Source organism: Medicago sativa, chromosome 7 (genome assembly GCF_051527215.1).
Source record: "Medicago sativa cultivar Bolivia chromosome 7, Bolivia_mono, whole genome shotgun sequence".
Taxonomy (NCBI): domain Eukaryota; kingdom Viridiplantae; phylum Streptophyta; class Magnoliopsida; order Fabales; family Fabaceae; genus Medicago; species Medicago sativa.
In genome coordinates this window covers 76,287,321-76,303,435 of record NC_140755.1, presented here as the reverse complement: position 1 = coordinate 76,303,435, position 16,115 = coordinate 76,287,321, and the positions used below count along the sequence as shown (strand labels likewise).

Below are 16,115 nucleotides of genomic sequence, written 5' to 3'. Positions count from 1 at the left end.
TGGAGAGAAGGAAGAGAAAGCTAGGAGAAGAGCTAGGAAGAGAGGATCCAACCAATTTTTGCTGTAGAATTTGCTGAGATAAGGTAAGGGTGTGATTCCTTTCAATAATCATGGTATATAATTCTGAAATTTGATGAATTGTTGTTCTTGGTTTTAGGGTTAGAAGTTTTATGTTAATTGAGGAAAATATGATGAATTGTGTTGTTTGATGCATGTTTCTATGTTGTTTTGGTTGCTATGTTGTATATAGAACCTGTAAACATTGTTCTAATTCATTTTGGGTGATTAGGGGATCAGAAATTGGGTTTTTGGGGTGAAAATGGTGTTAAAATCGTAACAGTAGATGAAAAACTCGCCAGAAATTTGCTATTAGCGAAACTCTCTGGAACATTTTCGCTATTAGCTCAATTTTCGCTATTAGCGAAATTGCCCAGTGACAGCATTTTTCTGTTTCACGTTCTTGCGTTTTTTTCATACGTTTCTACTTTGAACTAGCTTTCGGTGTAAACATAAAAGTTGTAGAGAATTGAGTTAGCTTTCTAATGGCTCTAGAGTGACTCGAAAATGTTGTGTGAATCTTAAGTTATGATAAAAACACTCCAAGTAGGTCTTCAAAAAACCATTTTCTATTCTGCGTTCTTTCGTCTTTTTCATACGTTTCTGTTTTGAATTAGCTTTAGGTGTAAACATAAAAGTTGTAGATAATTGAGTTAGCTTTCTAATGGCTTTGGAGTGACTAGAAAATCATTTGTAGATTTTGAGTTATGATGAAAATAGTCCAAGTGGATCTTCAGAAAACTTTAAGAAAACTTAGCATAACTAATCCCAAGTTAGTCCAAAAACTTATGGTTGGTTTCCCAACTTCAAACTTAGGTGTTAGGGATTTAGTTGAGGTGTTTTGTGGGTATTTGGCTTATGTCCTATTGATCAAAACTTAATTGCTTTTGGAGGATGTTTTGGACTTTGAGATGAATGTAATTGATTTATATATATGTTATGTTGTTGATTTCCGTTGTTGACGTTGTTGTATCGTCTAATGTCGAAGTTGGGGAGTGTGTCATAATTGTTTTAGGCACATATGTTGTTGTTGTAGTCGTTGTTGAAGTTGTATGTTGATATACACAAGTTGAGTCCATTTGCATACTCACATCTGTTGGGGGCTTATGCCCTGGAATGTTCATCATTCACCCGTTGGGGGCTCATGCCCTGGAATGTTTATCATTCACTTGTTGGGGGCTTATGCCCTGGGATGCTTTAACCATCCATTGTGTTGGGGGCTTATGCCCTGGAATGCTTAGCATTCAACGCGCGTAGATTGGAACCACCTGCATGATGCATTAGTTGTTGTTGTCGTAGCATTTGTTAGGTTGTTGTTGTCGTTGTAGCATTGTCGAGCTGTTGTCGTTGTAGCATTGTCGAGCTGTTGTCGTTGTAGCATTGTCGAGTTGTTGTCGTTGTCGAATTGTCGAGTTGTCGGTGTCGTTGTGGATAACGTTGTTGTTGTTGTTGTTGCTGAACCTCGTTGCTGAAAATAATTATGTTGTTGCTTATGTATTTATTTATATACATTATTAATGATGCATGTTGTGATATGTTGTTGTTTTCATTAATTCGATGAATTATATATTATTATTGGATAAGTTTCTCACCCCTTCTGCGTATATGTTGCCTCGACCGTGGGTAATGTTTAGGTAATGATGGCTTGTAGGTTGATTGGCTCAAGTGTCTAGGGCTCTGATACATATTAGGATGGGGATCGTCGCGAATGTCTTCTTCATTTTTTTTATGTATCACATATTTTGGAAAAGACTTTTTATTGGAGCTTACTGTTGTTGAAAATAAAGTTGAATTATGTTGAGGCCTTTGTGCCAAGATTTTCATTGAGGTTGAATTTGGTTGAAACTATATTTTTAAAGAATTATTCCGCTGCAGTTTATTAAGATATTCTAAACGTTGATTTTAAATAAATAGATATTTCCTATTTATGAATTTTTGATTAGTAGTGTGACACTCCGTTGTGTGGTTACTCTGATTAAATTAACTAATATTACGTTGTTGGGAGAACGGGGTGTTACAAAACAAGTCAAAGTTTTGGACGGTGTTCAGTAACTCAGGAAACACATTTTCCAAAGGTTTTTACCAGCTTTAATGGCTGGTAAAACCCTTTGAACAAATTTTTTGACTAGCCATTATGTGTAGTTACACTTTATGCAGCACAAATTTAACCTATAAATACCCTTCAAACCTTCACCATTTCTTACACCCTCTCCTCCTCTTCCTTCTACAACAATGTGTTTCCATCGTTGGTCTTTCATAAAAAGAGGCTACTTTGGAAATTCATGGATTGTATGAACGGTCAATGGGGATGGTACCGCGCTGCAAAGAAGCATGGTTTGTCTGGGTGCAATGTTGACTATCAAGGTCTCTTTCGCCTTAAAAAGGAAACAAACCTTACCCCATCCTCTACCGCCTTCCCAATACGTATTTATTAAAAAAAAGAGAAAACCCTCAAAATAGACTGGTATGGGCTCCACACATTTTGTCGGAAATTAAAATGGATCTTCACTCTTTCTAACCTTCCCATACACATTAGTTTAGACAAACATTTACAAGTTAATAAACACTCACATTTGTGTCACATTGTATTGGTGCAGTTAAAAAATATTATTATTTTAAGGGAAAAACGCGTTGGAAAATCTTATAATGATATTTAAACAATTATGAATTTCTTAAAGAATAAAGTATTTTCTGTTTTAGAATTTTATTAACTTTTCCTTAAAAAGAAGCTTTCGTCAAAAGAAAAAAAAAAATTCTTTGACTAGTATTCTAAGAACAGTCATGCTATATCTCCCGACAAAATCAATCGCGAGAGTGTCCCGAGTGACATGTACATGACGTGTAGAAGAAATTTTGCGCAACAATCCGTTCTTTCCCAAATCAAAACACCATCGTGGAAGTCTGAGGGAAAATTACTGAAACACCCACCACACCCACGTTCTCCATCCATCCATGGTGTTTTGTCTCGCCGTTTCTCTAATATGACACCATCGTCGTTCCTTTGCCGCCGTATTTTCCTGTCGCCGTACCTTTTCAATGTTTTGTTGCCGCCGTTCCTTCGCCGTGTTTCGTTGTCGATACACTGCCGTATTTTGGTGTCGCCATTCATCTGCTTCCTTCATTGATTTTATATAGAAATTGGGTAATTTTATCCTTCAAATTGAGGTAATTTCCTATGTAAATTGAATTGATTTTTGGTTGTTTCTGTCAATTCTAAAAAAATCATCTTGTTGGTCATAAGTTACATCATATTCAACTTAAGGAGAGGTATAAGTGAGATTAATCACTAAAGACTGTGCTTTTAAGTTCCAGAAATTACCATAGAAGTCTTAAAGCAATGTTTCTGGGTGTGTTTTGTTGATTTTTTCTTTCAATTTGTGAGTTGTGTTTTAAAGTTCCTGTATCAGGAATTTGTTGATTTTGTTGATCTGTATTGCCATGTTTCATCTTTAGATATGGCTTGAAGTTATGTTTGCTTGAATTGTTCTATAAGATAGTTTGGTACTTTGGTCAGGCAAGTAAATAAACAATAATAATAATTGATCAAATGCGAAGTAGCTTGCAATTTCAGATGCTGAATATGATTTAGAAAAACAGCAAAACTATTAAAAATGATTTGGATCTAAATGGTTGCTCTTAAGTCCCAAGTCTTGGTTTTGATAGATATAATGGCATCATTTAATCTGTGTAGGAGTGGCCTTATTCAGAGAAATGACTCTTGAAGTCTTGTTGCAGTAGGGTAAAAAATACGTATATGTGACTATATGAAGTGTCCATTTTTTTAGCTTATTTTACGAGTGGAGTTGGCACCTAGAGATTGCCTCTTGAGGTAAGGCAGTGGCAGCCCTTTGGTGTTTCGCGAGTCTGTCAGTTTGGGGGGTCTGCTGGCTCGGTTATGACTGCTGTCAGGACAGAACAGCTGCTGTTAGTGCTGTTTCTGCCTGCTGTGCAGTGTTTTCTGGGACTGTTTTGGCAGGGGCAGCTGATGTTTTATTGATATTTTTGTTTGTGTTTGGCTGTGGGAGGTGGGGGCTAAGCTATGGGTGTGAATTTTGGTACTGTAATGGTTTTTCTTTACTAGTATTTAACTGCTCTTCTAAAGTTTAAATTCTAACATGTAAAATGTTTTGTTTTCCGATTTATTTCCTAAGCTCATCAGTCTGTTCAAATTAATTGTTGGAGTTATTATGTAATGCAAGCAATCGGGTGTTATATGATGCATCTTTAAATTGTACTGTTTATCATTGTTTTGCCTTAAGTTATATTACTTGGATAAGATTCTGGTGTCATACTTGACAAATCTAGTGATGCACTTCAGTCCTTTGGTTACTTTGAATCAAATTCCATAGGGATACTTTGAACAATCTCATGATTTATTGTTTATGCTTCTAATATTCCTCTTCATGTTTTCTGTCGTATTCTCCATACATGTGAAGATGGGAATGGTTTTTCACAATCACATCTGCATGTGAAGACTCCTCTGTTGGCAGTTTGGGACAATAATATGACTCACACACAATTCAATTGGTGCTGGCATCATGTTCCTACATTTGCCCCATATAAGATTGAAGGCACGTTTTATCTTCTGATTCTTGCACAAGGCTGTGCCAGCCAAAGTGTCTGGTTACCTTATTTTTTAAAGAATGAAATAAGGACTCAGATTACACTACATGGCTTACTGCTGGACACTACAAACATGATGGCAGTGCATGCATTCACAAGGAAACAAAGTGATGACATGAGACTGATAAGGTACAAGTGAATTGAAAGACGACAACAAAATGAAGAAGAAACTATTTATTGATTGGAGCGTGTTCAATTGTATTTCTTCGTTCATCTCACTCAATTAAGGCGGTTTTGCTCATGGGGTTTGCGGACCTGTACAGTAGTAACTTGGCACTAGAGTAGTGATTTTTTTAATTTTTTTTATATGTTGAGTCAATGTAGGATTTGATTTGTGGTGTAAACTTTGTAGAAACAACTGTGTAATTAGTTTAGCAAATAAGTAGGGGGTTAGTTACATAACCCAATAGCATTGTTAGAGCTGGGCTACTATAAATATGCTCCCTTGTAATCACTTTTACACTAATTGAATAAGATGAGATTTATCTGACTTTGCTCTTCTCTCTCTGTGTTCAGTTCTTTTCACTTTACTCATAAACTTATTGGCAGGTTATTACATCTTGTGTAGGAGGTTTAATTTAGTCAACTTTCACTTTGATGTTAGTAACAAAATTTATTTGGGTGTGATATTTCATATAACATTTGTGTTGCCTTTTTCATTTTATGCAGGGTTCCTTTGTTCCTTTTATACTCAAACTTTATGTAACTAAAACAGTTTCAGGCTTCCCTTTTGAAATCTTATTTTCATGTTTTAATCCATTTAAATGAAAACCCTGATGAACAAGTTTTAGCTGACAACAATTTGCCGGCCCAAAAGGAACATGAAATACTAGTTTCTGGACCACAAGATGATAAAACCAGAAACATAGAATTGTACAGAAAAAAAAATGTGCAGCCTTATGCCAAGCTTCAACATGTAGCATGAGCCCTTACAATGCAGCCTTACATAGCAGATTTAAAAATGAATAGAAACCCTGTGAAGATAAATTTCATCGAAACATGAATATATAACCTCATTATACCACTCCAATTCTTAAACGTTAGACATATTCGAAAACGTACAAAGACGTACAAGACGTAACAGTTGTGGCAGTAGGAAACCAACACATGAAAACCAAAACCAAGGTATCGTATATATGCGGCTACAATGGAAAAAACCAAACAGAATACACCCTAACACTACTAACATCAGCAGCACCCCCTAATGTAAAAGTCTATGCTGTCAAGGAGGCCAACTAGCCCAGACCAAGCACATGACGGCCAAACCAAAACTTGTCAAGCACTTGACAGATGCAGCAGTTCCCCCAGACTTAAAACCTTTGCTGCCAAGGAGGCCAACAAGCCCATGACAGCAGCAGCAGTGCCCTAGCAAAGGAAAAACACGAAATAAAACACTCCACCAAACGCAGCAGCAGTGCCCGAGCAAAAGAACAATCTTCACTACTTGTATTTATGATTCACGTGTTATTGATGACGACGACGGATCATTCACATGGTGTTGTGCCTACAAAGAGAACAACCGACATAATTAATGAATTTGTATCGAAATATTTAATTTTAAAAATAACAGTGACTATAATAAAATCTAGTACCTGTAACAATTCAAAATAGGAAACACCATGATTCATGACTTGAGAATAAAATGGAACCTAAATAACATGGAAAATACTTGTTAGATCCACAATATTAATGTTACAGGAAACTAAAGAGCACTAGATTTTATGCTTGCACCTGATTTACTTCACTCATAAGTATTGAATTTGGATTGAAGGGAGCTAAATTATTTACACCACCATGTCCATTCCTCCCAAAACTAATTTGTTCCCCCTAAAAACATATACGTATTAAACATAGACAATCAGTATGCAGTGTCTCATTGAGCATTTAGAACTAAAGTTAAGAAATAAAAAGAAATTAAGTTAACTTACTTGAACACTCTCTTGTGTGCCAACTACATCAACTACTTGAACACTCTCTTGTACTTTAGATGCACACAGGCCCTGCCATTAAATATTGAATATTAGACATATTCAAAATTATTACTTTAGATGTAGACAAATCTTAAAATTACCTCTTGTTGATTTACACTCTGTTGACTTCTTTTTTGGGTCTTCTTTTTTGAAATTTTCTTCATAATTTGATCAACTTTAGAAGACTTCCTTTTTGAAGGAGGACGCCCTTTACTTCGAGTCGGTATAGGGTCAAGAATTTTAATCACTTGATTTTGAACTGAACCATCTTCCACAATACCAGGGGATGCTTCTTTAGAGGTAAACTCATTTTTTACTTCCTTGATCCAATTCCTCATTTTAAACAAATCATCATCGGTATTAATCACCTCAGAAGCAACTTCATAAAAGTCAGCACATGCTTTATCAACTCTTTGCAATTTAGCATTTCCAACTAAATGATCAAAACCACATTTAACAAGGGTATGTCTTCGTCTTATATCCTTCCTCCACTGAGAGAAAATATAAGAGGATGGCAATGACTCTGTTTTTCCTGTTAACTTAAGAACACAAAGGATGTGCCTACATAAAATACCTTTGAATTGAAACAAACAACACATACAACGTAACTCAAAGTCTTTCTCATTGAAGGATACCTCAAACACTATATCTTTAATTATGTCAAAGTTTTTCTTGCTCTCTATAACAGAATATATAGAATTTGATCCTTCCAATCTCTCAAAGCAAGTATGACAGTAAATCATAGAAGCAACCTCCACTTGAAATTCTTTGAATTTTGCATTGGTGAATGCTTTCTGGAATTGCAACTCAAAGCCAAAATGACTTATACAAGCTATCATTGTATTAAATGAACCAAAATCAGCCTTGTTTTCCTTTTCAACTTTATCTCTCAATGCATTGTCATATTGTTCAACAAATTGCTTCAATGCTGTCTTTGAATTTACATATCCATCAAAAAACGAGTTCATACTTTCACTTCTTTGAGTCGTTGACATTCCCGCCCAAAACGTGTCTCTCACATATGCAGGAACCCAACGATTTCTTTCATCAAATAACCCCTTCAACCATTCATTATCATGAAGTTCAAAATCTTCAATCATTCTTTCCCACTTTTCCATGAAATCACTCTTACTCAAAGAATCATATACAGCATCATGCAAAAGTGTTTTCATAGACTCGTAATCGGAGTATCTACTTAGCTTTTCTGGAACCTTTTTCATTATATGCCACAAACACCATCGATGACGAGCTTTTGGGAAAACAGCCGCAATTGCATTTTTCATGGATCTGTCTTGATCGGTAATTATGGCATTTGGAGCACGTCCATGCATGCAGTCTAACCATGTTTGGAATAACCAAGTAAAGGACTTAGTATCCTCCTTCGACAATAAAGCACAGCCCAACAACACAGATTGGCCATGATGGTTTACTCCAACAAATGGGGCAAAAGGCATGTCATACTTATTTGTTAAGTAAGTAGTGTCAAATGTTACGACTTCACCAAAATATTCATATGCAGCCCTACATCTCGCATCTGCCCAAAAAACATTTCGTAAGCGACTTTTATCATCAATGTCTATTACATAATAGAACTGACTATTTTGCTTTTGCATTTTAACGAAATAATTTTGAATAGCCTCAGCATCTCCAGCCCCAAGTCGTAGTCTCCTCACTTTATCTATGTAGTTTCTGCAATCCTTTTCACCAAATGTCATATTCTCATAACCATTTGCTTCAACAACCATTGATCGAAAATTTCTGCTTACATTTATTCCAGCTTGATCATTGAGTTCTAACCTCCTTTTCAAACGAGGATCCAAAAACTTACTACTTCTAAAATAGCGTGCTTTGTCAGGGATTAGATCATGATTATGCTCAAGAAAAAGTTTTGTAATAGTAACTGTTCCATCTAAAGAAATACATGCATTCAATCTAGCCTTACACTGGGTTTTTGTTAAAGGATTTGGGTTCAAAAGCTTCTTCGCCTTACTCACATACTTTGATCCACGACTACATGCTAGAGTAAAGTATTTTTTCCCATCATCTGTATTTTTGTTACTAAGTTTAGTAACTCCAAAACCCATAGATTGGGCATAACTCTTGTAATACTCAAAAAGTTCATCTTTAGAGCTAAATATAGTTCCAACCTGAGGTTTTTCATCTTCATGAACAATATCTTCTTCTAAACTATCATCAAAATTATTATTTCCCTCTCTGATTTCCTCTTCATCAGAAGATACAAATGCTTCTTCCACTAATGCAATAAATTAAAAAAAAAACTTATGTTAATTGACTAAAAAATATAAGTGATAACAACATCACAATAAGCATTAAATACAAATCTAGGCTAATCCAAATCAGTTTCAATATCAAAAAGCAAAATCAAAATTGATTTATCATATAAAGGTAGTTTGATCAGTTGATGAGGGATGGGTGATAACCCAATTTAAGGTAGTTAACTTACTTGATTTTTGCACTGTTTCCATTACAACTTGACTTCTGGAATCTTGTTGTTTCAATCAAAGCTTTGCGGTTGAAAAAAGTACCTCTAATTAGATTTTTGCAGGTTGCTAACCGTCGGTGATAACCCAATCAGATCGCTGTTTCCATTAGATTTTTGCAGGTTGCTAATTTCTAGTTAATTAGCGGTGGATGGGGACAACCTATTTTGTTTTGTTTTTATTTTATTAATTAATTGTTTTAATATTTAAAAAAAATAGCCACGTCACTCTCGGGACACTCTCGGGTTGAAAATTTTCGGGAGAAACAGCATTTTTCTTCTAAGAATACTATTAAAATATTTCGTAAAAGAAAAAGTATACTATTAAATCAAAGAAATGGATAAATATTGTAAAAAAAAAAATGTAAATAGTTTTTTAAATTCAATTACAGTATCCAATGCATTAGTTATTCGACGAATCTAAAAAAAATTTTATTTTGCTTATAAATTAAATATGACCGTAGAGAGTATTAGCTAAGCAACGTAAGTGAAACTGAAACCTCGAAAACCAATTTTCAGTTGCTTCCTTAAATTCAGTGTTGTTCTTTTTGGCATGGTTGCCACATCACAAAATCTAGAAAGACAGTCTCTGTTTCAAACTAATTCATTCACAAAACAACAAAACCCTTCACAAGGAAACGCACCCTTCACAATTCTACAATGTTTGCGTGCTTTTCTTCACTCCAAAATGCCTGCCACGTGGCATCAGAACATACGTTACTCACGAGCACTTTTGTGTTCTTACCATGTTTGGATCATTTCAGCATTATAAAATTTGTTTTCCTTCATTTCTTGAGGCTTTGTATTCTGCTGTTTGTAAAAGTTTTTTTCTTTGATTTCTTGAGGCTTTGTATTCCACTGTTTGAGAATGCAACATGGCAGAAGAAGGTTTTAATCCCCATGATTATCTTACTCTGCCGCCAAATTGGAGGGATGATCCTGAAACCAAAGTAATATTTTTCATCACTTAATTTCTTCAAATCAGTTGAAGGGCCTACTTTCATTTTACCTATCTTTGAATTAAGTTGTAGTTTGTAATTTTCTTTTTTTCTTTAATTCCTTTTTCTGATGTTCCTTAGATCCTTTTTGTTCTTGCTTTTGCTGAATTATTTTTGAGAAAATAGATTTGGATATTGAATTTATCTTTTGAGAACAAAAATTGGCTCATGACATAAGGCACACAAGAACACAAAGATGGATCATGGAGTTACGTCTTCGACAACTGTGTGCCTGCATAGTTTTTTTTTTTTTTTTTTGCTATACTTTACGGTTGCATTGTAAAAGCTATGACAGAATATTACAATCAAGATTGCGCTTGTAGCTTCCCTTTCTTGCGCTCAAGTGTGTGTCCGCTTATGGGTGAACATGAGTCGTACTCAGCAAATCAATTAATTTTTGTTATATATATGGAATAGAAATTTCATTCTGTTTGAATTCAAAGCTCAGATCCAACTCTTTTTTTTACTGAATCAATGCTCAGATCTATCCATCAATTATGTTGATTTTTTGATAGGTTTGAAACGTAATTAAGAACGGTGGATATGTTTCTTAAAGAAAGAAAGCACTATATTTTGTAGTTTGCTAACAAGTGATCATGATTATGTGTTTGATGGTATATCTGGTTCGGCTGTTAAAAAATTGTAAGAATGTTATATAAATTTTTTAATGTTGAATTTGAATTTATGATTGCAGTGTTTCATAAATTTGGACACAGGAAAAATATTCCGTTATAGTGGGGATTTTGTTGACTTTGTTGACGCCTATCCGAATCAATATGTGAGTTTCTAGCTTCTTTTTTTTTTTTTTATGGTCGAATAATTTACTTGTGCACAACCAGTATTAACACTTGACCTAAGTGCTGTATGTACCTCTAATTTACTCTCTTGATCAGTAATTATTATCTAATAATCCCTCAAAAAAAATTATTATCTAATAACTTTCCTGCCTTGAAATACTTGTGCAATATTAAACGTGTTCTATCAATTTTCGAGATTTCTTGCTCTTTTTTTTTTGTTTTTGCAGTGTTACTCCTTTTGAAACTAAGGTCCCGTTTAATTTCTGAAAAAAAATTCACTTTTCATTTCTTAAAATATATGTTCGTTTTATATTACCAACAAAGGGATGGAAGACTTATGTAGTGAATAGTTGTGATAGGGAGAAGATGGAAGGGAAACTATATATTATCAAAAGTTGTAAAAGAAAATGATGAGGAAAGTATTGGACCTGCATTCTCTTATGTTTATTATTTGAAGTAAAAATGAAAACAGGAAACATGAGATTCTTAGTTAAATGAGTACATTGTTAACTCATTAATTACTTCTCAAAGCATCTTTAATTACATATCTAGCATGAATCATATGTAATGCTTGTTTTTTTATTTTTTATTTTATTTTATCTCATTAGAAATTAATCATCAGAAGTAACATGTCATGTGATAGAGGAAGTGGCAACTTTGACAAATCAGTATTAATATTTCAAAACTTATTTTGCAATTTTTCAATATCTTTGTACAATGAGAATTGTGTCTCAAATGATGGCTTAAAACTTGTGATATGCATGTTGTCCTCAGTCTCACAAGAAACCATCACAATAATTGGGACTTTGGTACATTAAGTGCACCATAACCAGTTTTCTATTACTACTGCTCTTTTTTGTGCGTGTATCAAATTGGAAAACAATGAAATGTAACTTTATTAGTCCAAAACATAATTCAAATGAAGAATATTGGTGACCATATGCGGAGAAATAGAGAGAATAATACATTCTAAGAACACTTGTATTTGGTCTATGGGGATAGCTCTAAGCTGGTACATGCTGTATGATATTACATTTCTGAAAAATTGTAACTAAATATGTAATCTGTGGTTGTAGGCTGAAACTAAAATAAAATTTGAGGAGAAACCATCCACAACTAAGGACTCTTCTGAGGAAGCAACTGTAGCAATGGAAATAAAAGTGAGTTTTAAATTATTATTAATATTTTTCTGTTCATTTTTTTTTTGTTTATTACCACTAGGTCGGAGTCTGAGCTATTGTCTGTTGTAGGCCTTTTTTCTTTGTCTAGTCTGATCTATTTAAAAACCTCGTCTGACATGAAAGCCTATTCAATGTTTATTTCATTTTAAGGTTATTAAATAGTCCATTTTCCCGTTTTCTAAATATGCTAAATAGACCTTTAAGCATATTAAAAAGACTATTTCACTTTAAGGCATGTCTATCATTGTAAGGCCTTAAAGACCTATTTCACTATAAGGACTTAAAGAATATTTAAATAGTTCATTGTTTGAGTTTTTTCTTTGAAGGGAGTCCATTGTTTGGGTTGTTTTGTGATTTTTATGTTTAATATAAATTAAAAATAGTTTTAATAGATATGCATAACTAGGATGACCTATCAAACTTCATAGGCTTTTTTCGTAGGCCTTAAAATGCCTAAGCGTATAGCCTTTATAACAAATAGGTCAGGTCAGGCCGTACGCCCTTGTACGTCGACCTGACCTATTCCCACCCTACCACTGACATAAGAATTACCATATTGGCTTTAACTGCATGCAACATATAAAACCTTGTAACCTATTTCTCTTGGTAATTGCATTTCAAGGTGTATGGCTTTAAATGCATGCAACATATCAAATCTCATATATAGTCATTTTCTACCATTTATTTCTCCCTCTTTTTGAATATTGAAGCACTTAAATAGATGATTAATAATAACTGTGTGTGTATATATATATATATATATATATATATATATATATATATATATATATATATAAGATTTCCATTCAAATGAGAAGTTTGATAGGAAATATGTTTCCGTTTGTAGTTTTTTTTATTCAGTTGTATCAAAACTGTCAATCTATACTTGATAGAGAAATGTTACCAACACACTATCTAATCTATCCGTTTTTTTTAATACAAACACTCATATTTGTTTTTTTTTTTTTGACAACAAACACTCATATTGGTTGATTCATGTGGGTCCTTTCAAATTTAAGTAGGGTATACATGATTTAGAGGCATATGTTTCCAAAATAGTATATTCCACTTGAATTTTCAACAAATAATAGTGTATATGTTCAAGAGTGTTAGAGAGGGTGTTTTTGATTGAGGAAGTACTCCAAAACTTAATAGATCGACTTTGATGATCCATTCTAAGAAGTCTAGGATTTGATCTCTGACAATAACTGGAACATGTGGTAAGTTATTCATTTATGAGAAATTGAAACTATTTAATTCGTGGTTTGTAGGATAAAATTAAACTGGAATTGGCATCATGTGCAATTGTAGAGGATTCATCTATTTCTCTTGAGGTAACAACTCTAACAATGGAAACTGTTCCTGAAAAAGTGAGCTTAATTTTATGTATTTCTTTATGTTTATTCAAAGAATGGTGTGTTTCCTTGTAAACAAAGTCACTGCTTCTCAAGTGGCGTGGCTAACAAGTAACATACCAACCTTATATTGTTTCTTTCTTCTCAAGTAGTTAAGCGCTCAAGCACAAAGGTTAATAAGCATAAAGTTAGTCTGTATATTATAAATGATGCAGCCGCTGTACATTAAAACTCCTCCTTCTTCCAATATAGGAGATTAGAATTTAATGGTACGTATGAAAATTTAATAAAACGACTAAGGGACATGTTTAAGGGTGAAGCTCTCATCAAGATTATATTACATTTGACTTTGTTGGTGGAATGGACTTTCACATGCATAATATAACATCTTATTCTCAACCTGTAGGATGGACGATTTACGTCAAGGAAAAACCGTTGTGGAGCTTGTGGTGTACGAGGACATAATCGGCAAACCTGCTCTAAAGCAACGTGAAACCGTTTATGAAAACAATCTTTATGTTTGTTTGTTAAACCTTTCTAGAGTTTTGGATAGTTTTATGTTTGATTTTCGACTTTTTAAGGTATTTTTGCCTTATCCTTTGCTACATCCGAAGTTTGGTGTATGGTAATTTGTTATGATATGCATATATATATACACACACACATGCAACATACTTGGGGCATCGTTTATATAATTTACAATTATCTTAATAGTTCGTCTCTCTCTCTCTCTCTCTCTCTCTCTCTCTCTCTCTCACACACACACACACAAACATAAACATTTTCATTTCCTCCATACTTCTTAAACAAGCCCTTACACCGAGGTTTGTTACTAAAAATCTTTTAATTGGTATATGTTTTATTTTATAATATTTTTTATTCACATAAAAAAGTTGCTAAAATTGTGGTTTCACGTTCTGGATTACATAAGTCTCCAACCAGTTCGGAGTCAGACTTACCCATCTTAAGGTTCAAGAGGAAGTTTTTTTTTAAAAAAAAAGAACCAAAGAAAGCGATTTTGTGGATAAGTTGGTTTCGAAAACACAACACTAATATTATGATATATTTTTGCATGTTCTAATTTATTCTAATATCTATTAGTCCAAAGCAGTTCTTCATCTCATTTTTTTAAAGAATGAACCAATCTTCATCTTCTTGTTTTTTCACTTATCCTGATTGTGGGTGGCAACAAGCTGGAATCCGTTGAGATATATCTTGCAATTTCATTCGGAGTTTGGCTTCCGCCCCAAGCGCCTATATGCAAGGACTATTGCGCTATAGGCGCAATTGTGAGTTGTTTTTCAGGAGCCTCAAAATCTATATGTTGCACCACGACGTAGGTAAGCTGGGTGAGGAGCAAGATATTGTGCAGGAGGCATATGATCCATGACGGAAATATTGAGGCACTGCATTTTTCAATTTAAAAAGGCCACAGAAATATGAATCTTGGGGAATGAAAAGAGGGAACAGTTTAAAAGGGGTTGGGGGTTTTTGGGAGAGAGATTCATGAGACAGGAAACACCTAAGACAGTGAGAGATTTGTTTAATAAAAAAAGAAACTTCCTATCTCAACCGACAAAAATTCAGAAATTGATAGGTCGGATATCATAATCGGGGTACGAATCCTGACTCATCCAGTTGCGTGTGAGTTTTCAATAACTATCGTTATTTCTTGTATATACCAAAAAATAAAAATGAAATGAAACAAAAATTTCTTTCTCTGATACAACATATATATATATATATATATATATATATATATATATATATATATATATATATATTAATAGCAAATGTTAGTGTGTTAGTTCTTATATCATTATTTTCTCTCCAGAATTCGAACCATGGACCTTTAGTCTTTACCTCCTAAATGTTTCTTAGTCACCCTAAAAAAATTGGGAGATAGTTCCTGGAGGGCATTTTTTTTAATTATAACTCCTTCGGTAGATAACACCCAAAGGGTATTTTTCAGCCAATGGAGATATTGAAGGGACCTATAAAGAAATCTTCTAAATAATTGGGTGAGAGTCAGTAGGCCTGCATATATAATAATTTTGTTTTGGCTCCAATATTTTATAGGCACAACTCAGTATAGCTGTTTGCAACCCTCAAGGATGCTCATGTCGTTGTCACGTCAAATATATCCAGAGCAACCAAATTCTACACTATGTAATATCAGTGTTACAAAAATACCCTTTATTAATTCTCATATTTTGTTAGATGGGGATCTGATTTTGTTCAATGTTGAATTCAAAATGGTTTACGAATCAATAGAGTGTGATTACTCGGAAGTCGCTATGCTAAAAATGGAATTTTCGATAATTTGATTTAACTTGATTATGGAATGTGTGACATCAGCAACAATCACAGTTTTATTTAATGGAAGTCCCAATGATGATTTTAAGTTGGGTAGGGGGTTGTATCAAGGTGACCCTCTCTCACCTTTCCCTTTCCTTATTACAGCAACATGTTTGAATGTAATGAAATGCATTTGTTCATGTGGGAATTTTTACTGGTATGGCCTTTCGGCACATTCAAACTTTCGGGTCTCCCATTTACAATTTGATAATGTGACATTAATTCTGGTCGAGAAAAGTTGAGGTAAAATTCGATCTTTGAAGGAAAATTTAATTC

The 16,115-nt window shown here is 33.9% G+C and overlaps 1 protein-coding gene and 2 long non-coding RNA genes across 3 annotated transcripts; 2 read left to right on the top strand and 1 right to left on the bottom strand.

Moving 5' to 3' along the window:
- The first annotated feature begins 2,878 nt into the window (after positions 1–2,878).
- Positions 2,879–5,170, top strand: LOC146908607 (uncharacterized). Its single transcript, XR_015017441.1, has 2 exons — positions 2,879–3,222; positions 4,494–5,170. It is a non-coding gene; the product is annotated as an uncharacterized LOC146908607 (long non-coding RNA).
- Positions 5,171–6,026: 856 nt separating this feature from the next.
- Positions 6,027–9,253, bottom strand: LOC146908606 (protein FAR1-RELATED SEQUENCE 4-like). The gene is made up of 6 exons (XM_085727272.1): positions 9,115–9,253; positions 6,752–8,904; positions 6,609–6,680; positions 6,412–6,507; positions 6,273–6,329; positions 6,027–6,184 (listed from the first exon to the last, which is right to left on the bottom strand). Exons 1-6 carry the CDS (start codon positions 9,134–9,136, stop codon positions 6,131–6,133), a joined length of 2,454 nt encoding a protein of 817 aa, XP_085583398.1. The 5' UTR covers positions 9,137–9,253; the 3' UTR covers positions 6,027–6,130.
- A 1,589-nt stretch (positions 9,254–10,842) lies between these two features.
- Positions 10,843–13,461, top strand: LOC146908605 (uncharacterized). The gene is made up of 3 exons (XR_015020019.1): positions 10,843–10,926; positions 12,022–12,105; positions 13,398–13,461. It is a non-coding gene; the product is annotated as an uncharacterized LOC146908605 (long non-coding RNA).
- Positions 13,462–16,115: the final 2,654 nt, after the last annotated feature.

What these genes read in the sequence shown, in the direction of transcription:
- LOC146908606 (XM_085727272.1), bottom strand. Translation starts at nt 9,136, where the DNA reads ATGGAAACAGTGCAAAAATCAA. An exon ending in GGAAACAGTGCAAAAATCAA is followed by an intron (nt 8,905 to 9,114) that starts GTAAGTTAACTA and finishes TTATTGCATTAG; the next exon opens with TGGAAGAAGCATTTGTATCT. An exon ending in AGAGTGTAAATCAACAAGAG is followed by an intron (nt 6,681 to 6,751) that starts GTAATTTTAAGA and finishes ATTTAATGGCAG; the next exon opens with GGCCTGTGTGCATCTAAAGT.